The sequence below is a fragment of the Thunnus thynnus genome, chromosome 14 (genome assembly GCF_963924715.1).
Source record: "Thunnus thynnus chromosome 14, fThuThy2.1, whole genome shotgun sequence".
NCBI lineage: Eukaryota > Metazoa > Chordata > Actinopteri > Scombriformes > Scombridae > Thunnus > Thunnus thynnus.
Window position 1 is genome coordinate 16,186,818 of NC_089530.1, and position 23,372 is coordinate 16,210,189.

Sequence of the window (23,372 nt, forward strand, 5' to 3'; positions counted from 1 at the left end):
GGTGTTTACACACTGTGTTGACAGCCAGAAGACAGACGACACTAACTAATACAGTCAAGGAAACACTTGGCATCATTTTTCTGCAATGAATGTCGGACAGCGACACCGGGTGCACCGGATGGCCACCTGCTCATGTTGTAAGACAGTTTCTTTACCACTAGAGAGAGCTATTGTACCTGCTTTTCTTGCAGTTTTTAATCAGGCACTGGACTTACTTGCACCTTGGAAGTAATCGTAATGTGTTCAGTAGTGGAAGAAGTACTCAGATCTTTTATTTAGGTAAAAGTAACCATACCACAATGAAAAAATACTCAATTACAAGTAAATGTCCTGCATTCAAAACTAAAGAAAAAGTAGCCTATATAAGTATTGTCAGAAAGATGTACTTAAAGTATCAAAAGTAAAAGTACTCATATGCAAAATGGCCCAATTTACAGTTATATTCAGATTCATCGATGTGTACACCTAAGTAGCATTTAAATGTTGTCAAAGCAGAGCTAATTTTAACACCTTGTACTGTTTACAAACAAACTTATCACATGTTTTACATATAAGATATTGATCTGATAAGTAACTAATAACTATAGCGGTGAAATAAATGTAGTGGAGTAGAAGAAGTAGCAGACTGAGGCTGTCTGAGGGGCAGGGCCGAAAAAGTATAGAGTGCAACTGATATATTCAGTGGGCACCCATCAGCAGAGTACAACAATGCATAGTTGGTAAAATCACCAATTAAGATAAACATTTTATAGGGTGACTCAGAATATAAGTAAAACAACACCTCTGTATTTAAAAAGGATTTACTTTTTAAATATGTATTTAGCAAACATCTCTGTAATAAAATAAAGGGAATGGGGAACATTTAAAATGTTATTTCTAACACATCTGAAGCTAAAACATGGAACTATTAACATTTTGAGAATAAGCTGTTTTAATCAGTCTTGTCAGGGAAGCGAGAAGCAAGATTGGTGAAATAAAATGAGAATTCTTTTGGCCGTGAGTTTGTAAATGTTCTGGCCTTCTCAACAGACAACAGCAGAAGATCTGAGAACCTTCCTACTCCACGTCTGTTTCTAAGCAGGGTCTTGATCAGCTTTAGTTTGGAGAATGATCACTCGACTGATGCAGTTGACACTGGAAGCTTAGACTGCACTGACCCAAAGACAAAAGGACAATCTAAAGGGGTTGTGGCTGAGCAAACTAGTGAGTAGTATTGTACCAAAATCAGCTGAATGGAATAATGTCAGCTACAACAATTACAACATGTTTTTTTTTTCATAATGGTCACCCTACATAGAGGATACATTCATTTCTACAATAATGGCCAGTTTACTCCATCGTAAGGGCATCTCACAGGGCAAAATATCTCATGTTCTTCACTGGAGGGGCACTTCACCATCTTTTTCTCCCATATAGTGCACCCTATAGGGCACTTCACCATGTTTTTATGTTAATTAAAAGTGCGCTTATCATGGCATCATGTTTTCTCACCCCTGGGGGCACCCTAGAGGGAACTTAATCCCATTTTTCATTGAAAGGGCACCCGATTCTGCTCTTAGGTTAGAGGAACCCTAAATGGCACCCCTACAGAACCTCACCCTTTTACAACGGCAACTCATAGGGCACTGCATTACATCTTGTGGGGATACGTTACAGGGCACTATCACATTTTCTTCCAGTGACAGAGCACCCATGAGGGAATTTCCAGATTAACACATGTAGTGGCCCTCTATAGGGCACTTCATCCTGATTTACCCATAACTAAGACAGTGATTACAGAACTTTGGTATGTTTTCTCCTTTGTGGGGGCACCTTAGAGGACATTTTATCATGTATGTTCCACCGTGGCGTCACCCCATGTTTATAAGTTAGAGTAGACTAAATATTAGAAACACCACTCAGTATAACCCAATACAGTTCAACAGCACAGCAAACTAGAGCCTAAATGTCCATAAAATAAATCAAAATCTCTCTAAAACAAATTTTATATATAAATCAGCAATAATAAAACAGCAAAAAGACAAAAACCCCAATTGTTTTCACCCAAAAGCAATGTTGAAATCAGTAATAAAATATTGATAAATTGAAACCTTTACAGCATGCATTCACTGCAGAGTCACAACATCTATCATGTATTATATACAATACAAAACACATATTTTTTTCTTCAGGCAGATTGACAATTTGTCCCAATCCCCCTCTATCCTCCCCCTTTCTTTCTCTGTATGAGAAGATATGGTAATGAAAGGCTGAGCAAACACTTTTGAAATCCTGAGCCAATCTTTAACTATGGTCATTGTAGCCTCAGCATTACTGTATTGATCACTGGGCGATCACTCCTCATGAGATAGCAGACAGCAGTGCACACTGTACCTTGCTCAGTGGACTGATCAGCTGATGGAGCCTGGCTCTGTTTCCTCAATGCCAGACTGTCGTTGAACTAGATGGAGCATATCTTATCAATCGCTCTGATCATTGTTACTCTGAACTTCAAAACTTTTTGAGAACACTTGTTAAAGCTGTGACTTTAGCTCAAATGAATAAAAGCATTTGCTGAAATTTCTGCAAAACTTGATGCTTGTATGTTTTCTCTTGTGTTAGGCTTTATCAGCAGATTTCCACCCCAGGGCTACTTTGGGCTCCCTGGTGGGTTCCCATGCTCTGTGTTTCCTGTGCAGATCAGTGAGCTGAGCTGATCTGATCCCTCTGATGCTCCTCTCCTCCCCATTCTTTGCAGATACCCAGGGCAAGGAGATAGACCACCCTGGTGAGCCCCAAGAAGCTTGTATCTCAATCCTGCTGATTGCAACAAACACATTCACCACTGCTGTCTTCACCACAGCAGATGGACTGCTGTCAAAACAAAGACTCTCTGAGGAGTTACTGTTACAATAAAACGGTTTCCCGATGAGTGATATCACCTGCTGTAAACATTTTTTGCCAACAAATTAACATAATGATACAATACAGGTAACTAGATTCAATTGGTTTTTGTTAACCACTTTAAGAGCACACGACGGACGTCCCACTCATCTGTCCTCATCTGTGTTGCCTTTCTCTCACATTCATACTGACCCTCGCCCCTCTAGGTGTTGCAGGTCCAAAACCCCTAAGCCATAAATCCTATTAGTCAGGGATGCTCTGAAGCATTATAAGTAGTTTTTTCCATTTTTTTACTGATTGCATTATCACTTGCTACCTGAGAGAAATCTGTCCCCTTAAGGTATTTTTGGTCTATATCATTAATAGGTCAAAAGGGGTATTTTGTAGAGCCACAAAAGTATTAATTAACACAAAAGTCAGATGAAAGGTTCCACCTTAAACCAAAACCTAGAATTTCTTGGAATTGGCTTTCATTGATGCCAGTATACAGCATGATGAAAATACTTGTAAATTTCTATCAATATCCTCCCGCATTTCTACATTAACTGATTATTCAAGCTCTGTATGAAAGCATCTGCTTAAAACCTCACTCTTCCTCTGTGGTGTCGCCTCTCTCTCCGCCACCTTGGGCTCATGCGTTATTGCAAATTCGACATGGCAGGGCCGGTCTGGGAGACGGAAGTTCAGACCCCTCGGTCGGAGGTCGTGTCACTCTCTGGGTGGGGGAAAAGGTTGTGTGTCTGAGTCATGATCAACATTATGTGCTGTTTCACACGCCATCATGAAGAGTGCACCCTTCAGTTAATCTCCCTTCCTTTTATTGCGAGTGTATGGTGGTTCATTTGAGGGAATGACATTGACAGAGATGATAAAGATGTGTCTTGTATGTTTGTGTGTGTCTGTGTTCATGTGACTACTCAGTGTAGTACATGATGTTATGAACATAAAAACGCACCCCATGATTAAATGCATATCTTTTAGGAAAAGAACAAGAGGGTAAAGGGTAGGGATTACAGTGTCAGTCTGGTGCAATATAAGCATTAATCTGCTCTTTTTTTGGAGCTTAGACCTTTTTGCTTCTCTCAGTTGCACCTGACTTTAGGTCTCCAGGTTAAGCATAGTATTATCTTCAAATGCTGAGCAGTGTCCTCTCTTTCATGTCTGCTACTGATGCGCAAATGATCTTGAAGCGAACAGTATCACAAGTATGTCAAACTGTTGAATTTTAGAACAGTCAAACATGTTTTTTGTGTGTCTTTGCCACACATGCACTGATTGCTGTGTCAGTAGGCTTTTCCTTTGTATGATTACATCTACATGTGTGTATAAATGGGCGCTTTTCTGCTGAGAGAGCCAGTGCATGACAGAAAGACACACATAATTAACCGAACAAAAATCGTTGCATTCTACACATCTAATTTAAAGTGGCTTTGTTAAGGCAAATCCAAAATTATAATTTTGCCATACCTTTAAAATATTGAGAATTTTGATGCACCTCTTTTGTACACCCAATCACAGTATACCTATTGCAGAACTTCCACAGTAGCCGCAGGGCAAAAGCTTGGTATGCTGGTTCTTTTGTTGGTGAGAAGGTTTTGCTCAATGCCAGGCAGAGCAATCCAGCCAGCCCACAGGGGTCATCAGAGGAGGGAGGAGTTTTGATTATGATCATTATTTGGTAAATAAGATGTCAACAAGGTGTTTCCTTGACACTTTATTGAGTAAAAGGAGGAAGGTGCAGAAATGAACGCCCCCTTCTCAATGGGACCTCTAATCTCCTCTTTCATGTCCCATCGCGTCTGAAGGGTTTCAGCTTCGGCTGCCATGTGCTAGTCTGCCTGGGCCTGGAACTTCTTACTTGCAGGTGGGGTGAGTATCCTGGCAAGCATGTGTTTATAAAACCCACTTGTTTGGGCACAATACTTGAACTAACTTCTTTTGAGCGAACAGTGTGAATCTGTGCAAAGCCTTTTCCCAAAGTCCTTTAGAAGGCGACAGCCCATTGAGAGTAGAGAAGAAGGGATTACCTTCCTCGACAGTGGTGCATTTCCGAGAGAGCTGATTAGCTCTGCATTCATTGTTAAATCGAGCAAAGGAAGGCCCTAGAGGAGTGAAAGGATCCAAATAGGTGGGCCCAGAAATAAAACAGCCGCAGGAAGCCCTGCACAGGCAACCCAAAATTTTCCCAACATTTCTTTCCCCCACTCCTAAGGAGGTGCGGCGTGAAAAAGGAGATTAGCATACAAAATTAGAGGCGGAATGATTTTTAAGGGCAACTTGCCTCATGCCCTCCACCCCCAAGCCCTACTCTGTCTGGACAAAGTTAATTAAACTAGTATTAAACAGTAAAGAAACTTCCAAGCGCTCGGGAGTTAGGGGGCTCTTTGAGGATTACCATGATGAGGGAGAGAACGGGAGGTATTTTGTTGAGGCGAAATTGAGAAAGGCGTGATGGAGGGAAGAGTACGCTAAGGAGTTTTCCATTCTTACTGCTTTGCCCCAAAGTATCCTAACCCTAGTGTGAACAATGTGAAGAGTACGTCTGTGTTTACCTCAGACCATCAGGTATTACTGTCACAAAGAATGTGTTAAGGAAGGATAAGCACTTTTTCCACGCTGAATTGATATTATGATGGATTTATTATTCTTTCATTACATTTTTATAGAAAATAAACCACCAAGAAAACTAACAATAAAACAAAACTACGAAATGCTGTGCAATAAATTAACAATGTACAGTACAAAGTGCTTCATTTTATATACAATTAAATACATTGAGAGGGCAGTAAAGGTCAGGGCGAGCCAACAGGTGTGAGAGCAGACTGTGCCCTAAAATGTCAAAATGTGTCTTTGTAAAATAAATTCAAAGCTTGGCACTGATAGTTCATATTTATACAGATGTCTGCTTGGCTGAACTTCTTATGATTCATGGAAATACAACCTAACGAGGTCTTAAAAATTATTCTTTTTGTAGTTAATTATGCCATAGCTCAACAGTCAAAAACTCAAATAACTGTTTCAGGTTCAGTTTTGTTTTGTTTTTTTGTCTGTATGAAAATAAATAAATCATGTTTTGGAGAGTTTTGAAGTCAGAGTCAGAGAAAAATGCCAAGTGATATTTCAAAATGTATAAAAATATATCTTAAATACATTTATACCAAAAAAAAACTACAAAGATGTAAAAACTTCCCCTTCTTGTGTTCTCTATCATGATTTTTTTTTTTTTGCACATCCCACTGTTGTTAATCTTTAATACAAAACTGACAATGAAGACAGTCTTAATTTGCATGTTTGCTAAATTGTTTTTTTTTTTAAATACACACAATCTGAACATGCACAGACAGTTTGGATGTTAACAGGAGGTGCAGTGGTACAAATATGATGACAGCACCGGGAGAATTGATGAGGATGCTCAGTGCTTCTTCCTCAGTCTGAGATTCTTCCGGCGACTGCCAGCACTCTCGTTCCTTCCCCTCTGACCTCCTTTCTTCACACAGAAGTACTTGGTCACTGTCTTTCTGCACTGCTCACACTTCACCGCGCAGCACCAGTGGAATTTACAATTACAGCTCGACACCATCTCAGCTTTGCGCTCCTCCACAGCCAGCCCACACTCTCCGCATAACCTCTTACAGCTCCGTTTCTCCCATTTGCTCAAGTTCTTGCCTTTCTTGAGGCACTCGCGGCCCTCTGTGCCCGGCAAGCCCAGAGTGCGGTTCTCTAAGCAGTAATCGGGGGAGTCTTCGAGGTGGACCAGCTCCTTGCGTGAGATGGAGCTAAAGGTCTCAGCGATGGCCCCTCGGCTGGCCGCGCTGTTCCCTGCTCCACGGAGGAGATCCACCTTCAGAGCCCTGTGGTACTTCTCCTTCAAGTAGTTCCCCACCTCCCTGAACTCTGGCAGCTGCAGCCAGCAGGTCTGTGTGGTGCAGCTCCCTGACACTCCGTGGCATTTGCATGTCCTCTGCATAGTCCCCTTCACAGCCTGGAGTTAAGACAAACAGAGAAGTGTTGAAACAGGGAAGATTCACGAGTATGAAAGTACATTTTGCTCTGAGTTTCAAATGAAAAACTGAACCAAAAACTCAATCATAATAAAGGAATTGATTCTGTGGGGGTGAGTATGCAGTCATATATATATATATATATATACATGTGTGTTTATGTAGGTATAAATGTAGGTACAAGTGTGTGTGCAAGAGACAGGATGTCCATTGTCTCTTGATTGATGTGTTGTCAAATTAACTGATTGTATTCTCAAGGTTTTCTAGTGAAGTTGAAAAAAAGGATGAATACACTGAAAGGAAGAAATGATAGCTTCAAGGTCCTTTGCTGAGTTTTTTTTTTTTTTTTTTTGTCCTGACTTTACCCGACACAAAACAGCTGTCAGTTGAAAAGGGACGTTTTCTTTCCCTGAGGAGGGGATGAACTTTCTGTTGAGGTGAGGCTGAATCAAAGTTTCACATTGAGTCCCATTGTCCCCCCAGAAGAAATAGGAGTATTTATTTAGCATGTTCATTATCAACATGTTTTCTAGTGTGAGAAGACCCAATGGAGGGTCCCATTGAGTGGAGAAATGAAAAAGGAGTTTTTCTCTCTTTCTATCCCCATTTTTTTCTGTTACAATGATGCTCCAGGTGCCATGGGGATCCTAGGGCCCAACAGGGGGGAGCAAAGGCACCGTAAACAAAGAGCACTTCAGCTGCACGCCTGTGGTCCCCTCAGACTCCCTCGGGGCTAAACAAAGACCAACATAAATGTGGGATCCTTATTGCAAGAATAAAACTAAACACTTATTTTAAAAAGCAGCATAATATAGAATGCTGTGCAATGTCTGGCTCCACAGGATCTCTAATTAAGCTTGCACCAGTGATCCTGAGATTCTTGAGTTGAGGTATTGTCATAAGGGGCATTCAGCACTGGTAAATAGGCCCTTCTGGTACACCGAACACACTGTTATTATTGGGGACGAGTGGCACCTCACTTATAGCGACGTGAAAGGGATGCTTGGGTGGCACACTCAGTGTAATTCTGAGAAGGGAAAAATGATTCAAAAGGTGCTTTACACTGTGCAATCAGTTGGAGGGCCAGGAAAGATCCCCAAAATATCAACCAAGCCGCCACCCAGTTTTTGTGGGATACAGCAGATAAATACTGTATGGTTCAGGCTTAAAGAAAACAAGCAGCCTGAAATTAAAACCAAGGTATTAACGTCACTCCAAGTGGATCGAGCGAGTTGAGGGCATCCACTGTACCTTGCGCCCAGCCTCGTTATTATGGAGATTCATGGCTGCCCGAGCGTCCTGCCCAGTCTCCAAAGCATCAACAAACTGTTTGGAAATGGCCTCGCCAAAGCCAACATTGTCGCTGCAGCCACCCCAGAGCCATCCATGACCACCTAGAAGATAAAGAGAAGGAAACTTCTTACCCTGCTTTTTGACCACTGTTTAAATGATCCGCTCACACATCAACATCTGCTGTGAGTGTCATATTTCGTTAGTAGATATTTCACACTACCTGTGCTTCATGTACAGATCTGTGTATTTGTCTTACCTCGTTGTCCGTTCCTGCTGTCATCACAGCCGCAGTTGTCAAAGTCTCCAAGACTGCAGTTCCTTGTTAAAGTGTACATAACGCCAGCGGAGCTGATGGCATGGACGAATGCTGTCTCCCGATTTGCTGGTGAGAGCAGAGAGGCTCATTTACTGACTTTTTTCATCACACAGATCATTGTATAATTATCTAGACATTATGACCTCCCATGAAACCGGTCTTGAGGTTATCTATCTTTGCCTTCTAAATAAAGCTGATCTGGAATTGCAAAATTTGTCTGGTGTCTCGTTTGTCTTGTGAAAACCAGTGTTGCTTACATAAGACACAAAGAGGCAGTGGGTGCCGTGGTTGTTGTGAATTGGATTAGTGTGTTTGTTTTGGCCCTAGCGACCATGGCCACTGTAACGATCCCAAAGCGTGGTGAATCTTCTGACTGAGCAAACATTTCAGTTTCACAAACAAAAAAGAACCCCTCCCCTGTGAGGAATGATAAAGAGTTTTGAAACGAAACAAAAGTTCACAGTTACCAAAAACTTTCCAAACTTTTTTTCAGGGGTATTTCTCATCCAGATCTATTAAGGGCGCATGGTGCCTTCATGAGGACTTACCGCTGCGCAGACTGCTGTGCGTGGACAGCTGCAGAGCTCTCTCAGGGCAGTTCCAGCGGTCCCATGCAAACTGGTATTTGCACTCTTCTATGCCACTCTGAGCTCCTGCTGCCACACTGCTGGAGTAGATCAGGTATGCCTGCAGAAGAAGAGGCAAGGAAAATGTGAAAATGATGTTCAGGCCCCCCACATATTGTAATAATGACAAGATGATTTAAGAAAGTGAGATGAAGTATCTGGTATGATTTGATACCCTGATAAATCTACCTTACGGTAGATTATGATAATCGGTTTTGGTGGTCGCATCCCACCTATTAAATCCAACCCTATTAGTGGTATGGAAACGTACATTTTAGGAGACTGGGTTGAATAAACCCAGAACACACAGCTCACACAGATAAATAGAGACAGTAGTCACAATATCCAGCAATAAAAGATTGTGGACAGCTAGCAGTTGGCTGGCTTCGACTTCGGCTGGCTGTGTAACTTGTGCAGGTGTTCAGTGAGTCCTAAGCAGATGTGACAAATCATCAGAGAAATTCTGGCATTTCTGAGCTGATTCAGGGTTCACAAAGTCAAATCATGCATGATAATAAACTAGAAACAGTGCTGTAAGCCAAGTTTAAAAATTCTCAACAATTTCAAAGTGGGTTGCATACATATGGACAAGTCTTGTTTTAGAGATTTATATAACGCACAGTGTTTGGTTAGTGACAAAAACAATAAGAATTCACTGAAATATTATTATATTTTTTAAACTGAATGGTGAATACAATGAATTCGTAAGTTCTCTTAAACCAGTACACTCTGTCCTTGGCTTTCGCCCGCTGTTCTGCTGCTTGTTCAGACTGTGTGAACGATAATATAACTAATATGTCTCAAGTGGCCTTTGGAGAAATGGAGTACCACCTCTTTCACAGGGTTCTGGCGCACTAATGATGACCACCCACTACAGCAATGCCTTGCCCTCGCCTCTCCTGCCTCTTAACACATTCACCCACAGATACACAGAGCCTCTGAATAAGGTCAAGTGTAGGGAGGGGGAAAGAAAATCACAAAGGGCCAAGAATATCACTGATATATCATTAGCGCCATTGTTGCATACAGACAGGTAACAGGGCTTGTCCATACACTTCAGTTAAGATATCACAAGGACAACAGACTTGAATTGAATACTGAAAAAAACACAGAAACCATTTTTTCTCTCCCTCTCTCTTTTGGAAAAGGGACAGGGAGAAAAGATCAAAAGAAAGTTGGCTTACCTTGGGTCCAGTCATCAAGAAATTATTCACTGACCTGGAAAAGGAGACAGCTTATTCACTCAAGGAAGCTAAGTGTCCTTCACAAATTCCTCTGCTAACATCTCTCATTAGTGCGCTTTGTAACATGCTAAACCGTGACACCAGTAGGTAACCAAACCTTAGTGAACATTACTGCTGATTTTGTTAAAACATTTCTAGAAATGGAGGAACACTGGAGGTAATGCCATGCATTCAGAACTTGATCAAGATTTTAACAAAGTGGGAAACAATTTAGAGTATAACGGAATAGTTCTTATCCCATCCAACATTCATCAATTCATGCAAGTACAGATGATGCATCGAGGGTTTAGGTGAAACTACCATTTTTAAATAAGGCACTTTTCATAAAGAGCTTATAAGTAACTAATGGCTTCATTAGTGGTTAGTAAAATAATCTACTAATGGTTTATCAGTTATGTGCCATTAATTAGGAAAAATCTGGGGTTGCCAGGTTGTAACACAGTTCTAAATGTTGGTAATCCATTTCTAAATGCTCATGGGTTTCTCGATTTCTAATAGGCCACCAAGTCTGCAGCTATAAATATTAGTAAATTATAAGAAAAAGGTTTTAAACCATTAAATCTGAGGTTGTGAGTGTTTATAAATTGTTCATGATCATCCGCCGCCCTTTTTCTAGTAATAAGCGGTCAGATGGTGTAACCAATCAAAGAGCGTTGTCACAGCTTGCCAACCCAAAAGTTGTTCTTACAACTGATCTATTAAGAACTGATTTATTAACCATTAATAAAGTCATTAGTTACAGCTCTTTATAAAGGCTGCTTAATTAGAGAGTGGTACTTGTGAAATTAATAGAATGAGTACAAGTATAATTTCTGTGGGGAAACAATCCGTTAATTTAAGCAATTTTTTTATTTCCAATTCCCAGGTTGTTCAATTAAGTGATTTTATGGGTCATGTTACGCCTTTTGAATATTATTCTAACAACTGATAAAAGAAAAAACACAAGTAATTAGGGCTTATAAACAAATTTATACTGACAAAAATAAATGTTTGTGTTGCATGTATTACCACAGCCATGAAATGTAGTTTTTGGAGATTAGCATCATCTGAACCCAAAATTAAACAGAAAAATATAAGACAAAATGCTATTTCATCATAAATACAACTTACCAGCAGCAGTATGACCTCATGTGAGCCAGGAGGATGAAAATATAATAGAAAACCTCCAAATGCATGAACATCCTGACAGGTGAGAGGGATGACGGTCACTCAGAGCCCGTCCAAAGCCTGCAGACAGTCTATCGGTGGAGAGCAAACTGAGCTCCCAGCACATGCAACTTCACCAGGGCTTCCAAGGAGATTCAAGGAGGGGGCTCTGAAATGGAGCTGCTCTCGTCCCAACAAGAGATTATCTGCTTAATTAAAGATTTTCCCCCTTCTTACTCTCCTGGCCAATCAGAAGTATTGCACCAAGGAGAAACTGCGATGATCAAAAGGGCACCCTGGGCCTTCAGGGCCGGGCAACGGGGGCTTCCCTGCCTCTATTCAAGAGCAAAGGAAGATCTGTTTAATCCTATAGGAAAAGTGTAACACTGATCCCCTGAAATTCTGACTAGAGAAAAAAGTTTATTTAAGATATCTATCTCGCAGCTGATTGTCAGGGATTAGTGGGAGATATAGTCCTCTGGATGACGAATTGTTTGATAGGACTACAAAGAAATAGGCCCATAGTGTTTGCTCTTGAGGAAGTAATTCACGGTTTAACAAAGATGTGATTGAATCAGTGTTTATCACCCTGAAACACAGAGACTGTTACTCAGGCGGAAAACGTCAGAAAATAATCGCTTTGAAACTGTCATTTGACCATTTAATTCCAGATGGGGTCAAACTCCATCATTAAAATTGCAAAAATGGCGATTTCAGAGAACAATTTACGTATTATTTTATTTAAAGGAATGAACTGCAGGTCAATGCGTAACTTTTTCTCAGTAAGGAAAGGGTATCATTCCCACTTTTACCAGATCTACGCAGTCGCAGAATTGGATCTGATGATAACTTAGTTGTTATTTGGGACATCTTCAGACACAAATCTGGCGTAATTTTCTATTGTGTGAGGTCAGTTGATACGCGAAAAATAAGAAAATCCATCTTTGCTCAAATTTGAGTCATTTAGCAGAAAGTCCAAGAGTCAGCTGTTCTTAGAGGGGATAAAAGTCACTTGTGCTCTTCTCTTTTCGAGTTTTTTTCCCCTCTACTGTTGTAATGATTGTAATATTCACGCTTTTATGAAATATTTTAGTCGTATTCATCTAAAAGTTATTATAGGATGACTTTATTTTGTTTGAGTGCCTGTGGAGAATTTAAAAGATATATTTCCCCAACAAAGTGATGATCCCCTAACAGCAAATGAAAGGTGAGGGATTGGGATATTGGATTGGGCCTATAGTCATTGATCAGATATACGACATTTGCATCACTAATCCAGACGGTCCCTACCTAACACTGGATGAAGGTTTACTCCCCAATAACCCCGTCTGACCCTTAGGTCCCTTTCCTTTAGCGCAGGCAGCCCTTTAGCAATCTTCTTGTGTGCAAATTAGGATTAGAGGGGGGAAAAAAGTCATTCGGAGGGCGAACTTCTGAGGGATGTTTTTGGATTAAGATTTAAAGAGGAATGACATGAGACAAAAGCAGGATCCGACCTGTTGTTTTAGCTTTTTTTTTCTTTTTTTAACACAGGATAGATGATTCATTAGAGAGAGCATCACCAAAATGAGTTATTGCAACAAGTCGAGCAAAATATCAGCACATTTGGCCCACATTTTGCACAAATTAAATCGCCTGTGCGAGTGTGTGTGTGTGTGTGTGTGTGTGTGTGTGTGTGTGTGTGTGTGTGTGTGTGTGTGTGTGTGTATATCAAATATCATATGTCAAATTGGACATGATGAGAATTTTTAAAACGTACATCCACAACGCATGCGTGCGTGTCAAACTTTTAGGCTATTTCATGTCTTTCTAAAGTGATGAAATCAGATTCCCCAGCATCACATGTTTCTGTTAACACGCCCTCAGTGGTGTTAAAACCGTCTGACTGTCCTCACCGAAGTGTCTGAGTTATAACTGGCAGTGTGACCACACAGAGGTGTTACATGCCGAGAAGAGGATGGCCTGACAGTCAGTAGCCAATGGACGGAGGGCTGATGTCACTGTTGGGGCAACAGAGATCAGCAGTGGTGGGACCACTTATAGTACTTTTGGACCGGACCCACTCAGTCTGGCGGCTGCAGCTCTTTGGCACATTTACCAAAAAATCATCATGTTCAACAAACAAATTTACTGCTTTTACACAGATGGAGGATGTACTGTATTGGTTGTTCATTTAACTTGTCATAGTTGTCCAGCAGAGGGAGCAAATGCACACATCCTCCATACAGTATATTTGATAATCACTGTAAAAGTCCACTTCTGAGGAAATCAAGATCAAAAAGAGCTGGCAGGGACCCAATGCTTTGCTCAAGGGCTCATCGACAAACCAGTTACATAGCTGACAGGAAATCTTGAAATCAACTCATATGGTGTCTTAACTACCTTGCTGCTCTTATCAGTGCTTGCAAAAATGACCACAGTGAGAACAGAAAGACATTTGTTCATTTTAGGTCTTGCAGAAAAAGCTGCAAAATGACATTAAGTACTGTATCCGCAGTAAGCTGTCCTTAAGGAATGTGTAGACAATATCTGCAGGTATTTTAAATATGTAAGACGTAATGGAAGTGTCACATGTGCTGTGGTCTTACAACATTGTTAGATGTAGTTGAGACAAGTAAGCCGAGCATGACCAGCAGAGGTAGATCCCCATCAGTAGGCATGCAGACAGGAGACACAGCTCTCTATTAACAAGAACAAGATGTCTATAAGCGATGCTACGGCTGGATTATGTGAGCAGCAAGACAGAGATAAGAACATTCAAGGATTCTTTCTCAACAATTAAACCAATCAAAGTTATCACTTTAACCCCTGCTGAGGAAATATAAACATGTGTTGCACAGGCAGATATTAATCAAACCCACAACTATCAGTGAAGCTTTCCATAAATACCAAATAGTATATGCCACTATACTGCAGTATGGGAGGGTGTGAAAAATAATACCCATTTGTCACATGTGAAGCTGTTCACTGGATGAATTCACATAGAGGCACGTGGGTTTTTTTTTTGGACATTTCACACGTGTTTTTTAAGCTGTGATGTCGTCACATCATTTCTGAAATACTATGCATGTCAGGGTGCAGTTTGTTAACAGGTTTCTGTGTTGTGTGTGCAGTTAGAATATAACCTGCATATTCTACTTAATAACCAAGCAAGCATGAGGTGTTCATGATTTTTGACAGTTGCCTCATGTTTTTCTTTCTACATTTGAATAGTTATTTATGGTATAGCTAATATACTGTAATAACTTCAATAATAGTAGTTCAGTAATAGTCATTATCATTGCAGTATTCAAGAATATTACAGAAATGGTATGCTCATAATTTTTTTATTCAGTATATGAATAAGGAGTATTACAGAAATCCAACAAAAACAGCAAAACATACTTTTTCACAGGTAGAAAATTTGGTTTATTTATGGTACATACAGTGGGCAAAAACATTCTTTGAAAAAATGTGCCATTTTTTAAGGCATTTAAACTTCAAGAAGTTAACACTGTAAAAATTGTTGTACTTGAAAAGAGGAAGTGTGTCAAATATTACAATATCCTGTTTAAGAGGAATCTTTTGGCTTATTCAAAGGTTAAATGAAAATAACCCATACTTTTTTACGATGTCTTTTTTTAAATGGTCCCTCTTTCTTTTTTACTATAAATAAGGGATTTCAGTTCTTCAAGAGTTCCTTACAAACAGACAGTCACAACACAGCCGTGATTAGACAGCAAATTTAAGCCCTAATTGATTTCTGAAACTTGCACTTTAAATTTTTTTAATAAGTGTGCAACTGAAAAGTACAATATATTACCCTTATAAGGCATTTGGGCAAGAGTCCTGATATTTGTTTTAATAATATCAGAGAGCACAAAAGGTTAATGCACCTCCTAAACATGCCTCATTGACCTTATCTGAGGGAGAGGGAGACCTTATATCTGGATTGACAGTAAAAGCAAACAATTCTCGCTTTTCCGATTAAGAGTGAAAACTCTGGTTGTATGCTTGTGCAGAGATGTCTCCATGACGAGGTTGGATAATGGAGTCAGAGGCAGCTTCACTACTCAACCAGAGGTATACATTGTATTAAACCAGAGAATTTAATCCCTTATAAAGACTTTCATTAAGAGCCCCTCGGACAGGAGACATTTGGTGAGAAAGTATCCCAAAGTAGATCAGATCTGAACTGAATTCACCCCGGGTTGCTCTGATATGACACACGGGGACAGTTCAAAAGTGTGTTGACTGTCTCAGTGTTGGCCTTGAACACAGCAGCTTATGGTTTAGTAAGACTACTGGCTTACCAAAAATAGAGAAAACCTTAGCTTAAAAAAGCTGAACAAATATCGAGATTACACTCCACTCCCTGCGGAATGAAACAAAGCACTACTGACAGAAGTTAGACCAAAAGACCCTTAAAAAACAGACACGACTAAACCTTGCCTGTAGAGAAACCTCACTATTAAGGATTTCAATAAAGCTCCCAAAGACTATTAATAAATAGCACATGAATAAATAAGAGATTAATTATTCTATAATCACTGCTTTGACACCGCTCACTTGTTTGGCTGTGCCAAAAGAGATTTAAATCCCAATTAGCCATTTTTTTTTCCATTCTCCTTGCACCTGTTTGATATTATGGTGAAAAAGCTGTGCTTGCACGTGTAGCCATGTCGCTGGCTGTGGCGAGGCGAGGACACTTCAAAACAACAGACCCACACAATTTATGCAAAGGTCTATGACTCTTTAAAGCCAATATTAGTCTCTGGAAGAGGTTTAACTTATAATCAGAAGCATGGTAATCACCACTCAACCACTACTGCCTCACCGAAATGCTGCTATCACTGTTGCTACGTTCTGTCTTGGTTCGACACATCGGCATCAATTGCAGAGTTTTTAAGCAAGAGTGACTCAGCCACTTTTGTTGCTGCTGTCACCCGTTCGCTGCTTGCGCGCAGCTATCATTTCCTTTGACACTATCTTACGGTCCGTGGCCAAACCCAGGAAGCACATAAGGTCTATAAAGGCAGTGGTGAGATTGAGCTTGCAGCCGAACTCACTGGTGGCGTAGTCATAGGGGAACGTGTGATGGTAGTTGTGGAAGCCTTCCCCTGAAAAAACACACAAAACAAAAGAAAAGCTTAGTGTTATGCTAAAAGTCAACAAGCTCACAGGCATGAAGACATGCACAGTTATAAGTGAACTTTATTTACACTTGTTTTCTGCTCATTTGAACACATCACAGGACAAACAGCGATTAGCAGCGTGTGACTGTTATTTGATTTGATGCTAAGTGGAGAGAGCGGAGTGGAGACTTATTTTTGGATTTGAAAATCTTTGAGGTGGACTGTGGTGAAATGCAATTTACGAGTACAAAAATCAGGAGTGCTATTTTATGGTAACAGCACAGGTTAGTCAAGTATGAGTCATATTCATATATAGTGTTGGGTGCATGAATTTCCTCAAATTGAGGTAATATTGCTGGTTAAGTTAAATGTCCTTTCAGAGCTTATAAGATCAATTTTATCATGTTTCGAGGGGTTGGATCACTTTTACAACTGTATTTTTCCTGATTGCAATGATAAAAGTGATATTTTTGTGTTTGAGGCTATGATCAAACTGCTGCTCTGGCTGCTTAGGAACATGCAAGTAACAGAAAACATGTAACCAATTAAAAATACACACAATGAGCAGGACTTAAAAGAAGGTGAAAATTGGTGCAGGTGACACATACAGTGATTGTTTCCAGGGCATTTTTCCGCTGCACTCAGTCTCTAGAGAGCATTTAGTTTGGTGCCGTGCAACAGAAGGGCTATCTTGCTTGCAAGCTTGTTAGACAAGACAGAGCAGACAGTGTTAAAGAATAAGGTCGCATTTTTTCATTTTTCTCTCAAGCCCAAATGAACATTGACACATGTTTCTCTAGCTGTAATCATTTCTCCTTTTCTGGCCATCGAGAGAATCTTTCATAATGCACTTTTAATGAAAGTGATGGGGGGACAAAGTCCACAGCCCTCCTCCCATGCAAAAATATATATAAACATTTATTTTAAGATAATATGAGGCTTCAGCTGTCCAAATTAGTTGTAACTTAATTTAGTTATTAAATTGTCTTTTTAGTGCAAAATTCCTTTTTCTTACGATCCTTCCACTGACAGCTTAACAGGAAAACACTGTCCATTGAGACACAAAGAGGGATTGTTTTACTAAAAAGACTGTAACTGTGGAAGCCTCAGATAAACTTTCAATTAAATTTTTGCTCAAAATGAGGACTGTGGATTTTGTCCCCCATCACTTACATTGTAAGTGCATTTGAAAGGGATCCTTTAATGGTCAGTATGAACAGGAGGAATGATTACAGCGAGCAAAACCTGATTCAATGTTCATTTGGGCACCTGATTGTTGTTTTAAGACAGACTTGAAAAATTGTGAACCTATCCTTTAATCCTAGTACACCTGCATGTCAGAATGGTGCATTCTTGTGCAATCATTAGTTAGTTTGTGAATTCAGAGCCGTTTTGCAGCCAACAATGCTCAGCGCTGTTTGCAGCTTCACACCCCTTCAGTGTCAGCCATCACAATGACAAACAATGATGCAGAAAATAACACCAGTGCCTAACTCAACAAGACTAGGTCAAAACATACTATATGGCTGGACTGTGTATAAAACGCTAGACAGAGAGATGCAGTAAGTGATGTTATTCAGTCTGTAATGTAGCTATAATAAAAATCCAAACTGTTATATGGCTTAGTAAAATAAAACAAAATTTAATATAGACTGATCTGTTCATTTGAATACATTTATATTCATTGAAATGTGGTGATATCTGTGCATATAGAGCCCCTGGGGCAGCGCTGTTGCTCTGTCCAGTAAAAACATGAAGCTTCACTTTACATTCAGCCAAACTAATGTGGCAGCAACAATTATTAGATTTCATCTGTGAGACCAACATTTATCTTCCAAAAGGAATTATATCATATATCAAAATGCTACGGCGACATTAGATCCAGCAGTAAATCACCAAAGAGCTGCACAGATCAGTTCATCGGATCATGTTCTCCCCAGTATGACGTTGATGGGCTGACCATCTCAGGAGATGACCAGCTGGTCTCACCCCACCAGCGGTTCCTTACATCTCCAAAAACGTCGGAGCAAATTTCAAAATAATCGTTATTTGGATAAACTGACCCCTTATTGGGAATCTAAATGTTTTTTTCTTGCCTGAAAAAATATTAAAACCTAATAAAGTTATGTAGTAACAGTCCTACAGCTAAATTATCTTTTAGCCTGGCTCAAAATATCCACCATTGCTGCCGGTTGGTGCAAAATGCATTCTGGGATACTTGGCTGTCCCAAGCTTTGGCGGCCTTCAGCTGACCAATGGCATAACTTCATCACTCAGTGACTCACTCAATCAGTCAGTGACGGGCATTTGCATTTATAGGGCTGGCCCTCATTTTTTTCACCATCCAAAATAAGTGAATAAAGACACAGCAACAGAGTTGACAACCTCTTTGTTTCACTAGCAAAAACTGGCACAACCAGGACAAACTAAACATCAGCCACTGGATTAGAAAATTGCCCCACTACACATCAGACTGAAGCTTTGACCGAGCCCCCACTGCGGTTGACCTGACAAGACAGCTTTAAGCGAGTGAGGAAAAGATCATTCAAAATCCCTCAGGCACAAAAAGACACTGAACAATGCAAAAATGTTTAGATATTCACAATAAAGCATATACACGTTATCATAGGTGATTAGTAGTAAACATGTTGTTTCTTTACCTATGGCGCTGAGAGCAACCAGTGGGTTTTCCCTCGGATTGATGGTGCGGTCATAAGGCCTGTTGCCCCACATGTGTGCAGCGCTGTTGACTAGCCAGGTGGCATTGAGCACCAGAGCGTATCTCAGGAGTCCAGGGAGGAAGTATCCCACATGGAGGGATTCACCCCAGAAGTACCAGGGGATAAACATGGGCACCAAGAAGCAAAATATCAACACAGAGAGCTTGTAGTGCCTGAAATGAAAGAAGAAAATATATATTTCACACCAGATCCATTCTCACCTGGAATGAAATAAAATAGATATGACTTTTAAAAATTATCTTTTGAGATTAAATCTTCTTTTGTTGTATTGACAAAAGTCACACAGCACACCCACAACACACTCTAAATGGTAGTGAAAGGCAAAATTGCATCTCATGTGTATAAATTGACATGATTTGATTGATAATATACAATAAAAATCTGCACCAGTGTCGGGCTACCAATTTAATTCTACATTGTTATGAGGGCAAATGTAAACATATTATCATTATTATCTCCGGACAATTTGGATATCAGTACACGGTACACAGTTCACAGAGTCTTCTAATTGGGTGGCTCTGGTCAGTGTGAATCCCTTTTGCGTGAGTGCAGCAGTGAAAATCTGGGACTGCTTCCAGAGGAGTAGAAATGTTGACAAATGACCAGCCAGTGGACACTGCTTGGGCATGCTACGATTCTGTCCCTGGTGCAAAAAGCATCCCTTATCAGTAGATCTGTCCCTAAAGTGTTATCATGGCCACTGTAACCCAGACTACAACATCCTGTGCAGTTAGGGCCAGAGGGCAAATGACTTTATCAACAAGACACAAAGCCTGCCGATACATTCATATGTAACTATTTTGCATGAGCAGCAATACAGCGATGTATTCAGCGGCAACATTCAGTACTGATGCAGGATGTAGTGTGACATTTTTATATTGCTTTGCTTAGTGAAGGTGTGGAGGTCAGGGTGATGGATGGGTGATGGTGCAGGTTCATGGTCTGACTCGCACTAGTGGGCAGTGTTGACATTTTTATTATTAAACGATGACTGTGATCTTTCTCTAAGTGTTTTTAATTTCTCAATCGCAATTTAGTTGCAATATTGAGATATTAAAATGTATTGAAATAAACGTATAAAATAGATATTTTTTGCAGATGTGTTCAATAAGAGTGTCTCATCATAATCTAGCCGTAAATAGCTTGTTGTTACCCTAGTTCAAGAATACTGGAAGTTATTGCTTTCATTTTTTTGTGCTGCTACGGTCCTAATTGAATGAAACATCAAGGGAGGAGTCCTAATATCAATGCCCCCAAATGCCCTTTAACATCCAAGAAATTAAGCGTATTTAGTGCTTATGTATGACTTCAAAGAAAAGTCCTCCGTTAGTGAGAGCTTCCTCAGTATATTTGAGCAGATCCAATCAGAAAGACAAATTTGACCTGAGCAAGCAGTAAAACCAAAGACAAACAATGTTTGCTCACCGCCTTTGGAACATGACCACTTTATCTGCCTTCAGGTCTGTGAGCTCCAGTTTTCGTCCCTTTTCAATGACGTCAGGATGCTTGCGAACCAACAACCAACCGATGTGGGCGAAGAAGAAACCCCGCATGGCATTGTGGGGGTCTGCGTCCGTCTCAGAATACTTGTGGTGGACGCGGTGGTCCCTCGCCCATTCGTATATGTCATTCTGTGCACACACAAACAGAGAGAATTACATCACATCAGGGATCAGGTGGTTACGAAAGAATAAACACATATCACTCAGATTACATAATGTTACTGAAATTATACAATATTACATGAAAACCGTCCCGTTTCCACTTTTTTGGTGGTAAATGCAGTAAATCTGATCAATAATAAGCATAAAATGACATAAATGCGAACACACGTGGAATATTTAATTTTTTCAGTTTTACCTGAAAGGCCATGGAGTTGGCGATAGCGAGGAAGACTCGCAGGGGAGAGGAGGCCTTGTAGGATCTGTGGCTCCATAATCTGTGTGCACCGGCAGTCACACCGAGAGCGCTGATGAGGAAGCACACCACAGCTGGGAGAAAGGGAGGGTGAAAAGGACAGACATTTAAGGGAAACTGTCACTACCACACTGAGATTAATTTTACACCCGTGAGAGCAGAGTTACTGGGACACCATGTTCTTTCCATTACACCCAGGCCTCACTGTCATGAGCAAAGTGTGGGGAGATGGGACGGTGGGAGCAGGCAGGTCTGCCCCTCACACTTTTGTTGTTGCAAAACTGCTGAATGTGTTTCTATGTGAAGCCTAGACAAGGCTACCCAGGATTTGAGAACCGGGGGCTTCTGGCTGGCAAAGAACATTCTGTTGTGGTGCCACGCAGTTCACAATGGGATGTCTATGGGAATGGTGATTGTGCTTTGTCTTCAGCGGTGAAATAATATGCAGCTCAGCATTGCAAAGAGAGGGGAAAATTATGCAGTGCCAGAGTGGAAACAAAGTTGAGACTGTTCAGGAATTTGAGTCATGCTGCAATAGTCTACATACTGTATATAGGGCAACAAATTCTATTTATTCTGTAAACAGTTTGGCTACTAACTCTGAAATCCACATGCTTCTAATTTTGGGACATCCATCACATTCCCACAAGCCCAAATAGTTCACAATCAGCCACAGGTTTTTAGCTCTGTAAAGAGGCCAAATATAGATTTGGAGGCTCACAAGCATGGGATGTGTATGATGGAAATTACAAGGCCTGAGTGACTCATTCTCCATTATTCCCACTGGCATGACACCCCAGGCTGTGTAGCCCTACATGTCCTGTGGTTTGCAATGATCACACAATATCAGCACATTCTGTTCTCTGGCTGTGGCCTGCAGGGAGGGAAAAAAACACACTAAAAATGTTGCAAAGTCAAGCCTGCTACTGTATTTACTGTAAATACTTACTCCAAGCAAGAGTTAACGCCGATGCGGAAGGGATGACGGTCAGTCCGTAAAGCGCACCGACATGTAAGAGGGACATAAGTATGATATTTCTCCACACTAGTATCCTCGGCGGTTTGGGACCTTCTTTTTCTTTATAGGTGTCGTCAAAAACATCCTCTACCGTCGATGTTTCTGCCATGGTATCTCCGTTCTGTTGCTTGCCATCGTGATGATTTCTGGTTTCCGTTTCGGTCATTTCGCTGAAGTGGTTCTGTAACAGCAGTGCGCAGCAGAGAGAAAAAAAGAGATGTAGCTCAGTTGGTTTCGTAAATGCGCACGGTGGGATGCAGAAACAGAGAGAGAGAGAGCGAGAGAGAGAGAGAGAGAGAGAGCGAGAGAGAGAGAGAGAGAAAGAGGAAGGTACGGCGGCTGGCCGTGTACAAGCGGCAGCTAAAAATGTGCATTCAGTTGCGTTTTATTTCAGTTTTTAAATGGCTGCTTCAGCAGGTTGCGCCTATACTCACCGTGTGCTGAAGGTACCACAGCTGCAGCGGATCCGGGAACTGAGAGATGTAGGTGCCGATGAAAATAGAAAGATGCGTAACTGGTGCGTTACGGTCCCTGGTTACTGAAGTCCTCTTCTTATTGCTTATTCCGACGTCGTTTTAAAGCAATTGGTCGATGGAAAAATTCATGCCTCCAGCTCTGAATATCCCATTGGCTGTTTGCTTATCTGATGTTGTTTACCACCATTCGTGACAATTTCCCCCGTCAGTGTTTGATCAGTCGCCCTAATACTTTGTGCAACATGCTTCGAGGGTGTTTCGAAGTCAAACATGGAACAGACAGTTATTTGTCTTCTGTGTGACTCCGAGTCATCGTGTAATCATGCTTCTGTAAGTTGCATATTGGGCAACGATTGGCTCTCAAACTTTTTTTGCGTGATGTCACAAAATTTGATTCAAAGTTGAGCACAGAGGGACGTTTCACACTCAGCAAATCAATGTGAGAAAACACCCTTCTCGTGTCAAACTATGCACAGTGAAGCTCGAACATTCAACTGACGTTATGAAAGCAAAACACATTTTTTGTGTAGAGATGTTTATTTTTCTACTTTTTCTTGTGAATAAGATAAGAATCAGACATACTTTTGTTCTGATAAT

General features: G+C 40.7%; 2 protein-coding genes across 2 annotated transcripts; both read right to left on the minus strand.

Annotated features, from left to right (window-relative positions):
• Positions 1-5,568: 5,568 nt before the first annotated feature.
• On the minus strand, positions 5,569-11,586 carry wnt8b (wingless-type MMTV integration site family, member 8b). The gene is made up of 6 exons (XM_067611111.1): positions 11,474-11,586; positions 10,304-10,337; positions 9,042-9,180; positions 8,434-8,559; positions 8,136-8,278; positions 5,569-6,865 (listed from the first exon to the last, which is right to left on the minus strand). The coding sequence occupies exons 1-6, from the start codon at positions 11,542-11,544 to the stop codon at positions 6,296-6,298; spliced, it is 1,083 nt and encodes a 360-aa protein (XP_067467212.1). The 5' UTR covers positions 11,545-11,586; the 3' UTR covers positions 5,569-6,295.
• Positions 11,587-14,816: 3,230 nt separating this feature from the next.
• scdb (stearoyl-CoA desaturase b) lies at positions 14,817-23,065 on the minus strand. Its single transcript, XM_067610222.1, has 6 exons — positions 22,734-23,065; positions 22,231-22,480; positions 21,225-21,355; positions 20,790-20,995; positions 19,284-19,516; positions 14,817-16,608 (listed from the first exon to the last, which is right to left on the minus strand). The coding sequence occupies exons 2-6, from the start codon at positions 22,463-22,465 to the stop codon at positions 16,409-16,411; spliced, it is 1,005 nt and encodes a 334-aa protein (XP_067466323.1). The 5' UTR covers positions 22,466-22,480; positions 22,734-23,065; the 3' UTR covers positions 14,817-16,408.
• Between the last annotated feature and the right edge of the window lie 307 nt (positions 23,066-23,372).

Excerpts from the sequence above, each read along its gene's own strand:
- wnt8b (XM_067611111.1), bottom strand. The coding sequence starts at position 11,544 with ATGTTCATGCATTTGGAGGTTTTCTATTATATTTTCATCCTCCTGGCT. Across the intron at positions 9,181-10,303 it reads TCTTGATGACTGGACCCAAG|GCATACCTGATCTACTCCAG; the intron begins GTAAGCCAACTT and ends CTTCTTCTGCAG. Across the intron at positions 8,279-8,433 it reads CAGCAGGAACGGACAACGAG|GTGGTCATGGATGGCTCTGG; the intron begins GTAAGACAAATA and ends TTTATCTTCTAG.
- scdb (XM_067610222.1), bottom strand. The coding sequence starts at position 22,465 with ATGACCGAAACGGAAACCAGAAATCATCACGATGGCAAGCAACAGAAC. Across the intron at positions 21,356-22,230 it reads GGCGTTAACTCTTGCTTGGA|CTGTGGTGTGCTTCCTCATC; the intron begins GTAAGTATTTAC and ends CCTTTCTCCCAG. Across the intron at positions 20,996-21,224 it reads CCAACTCCATGGCCTTTCAG|AATGACATATACGAATGGGC; the intron begins GTAAAACTGAAA and ends GTGTGTGCACAG.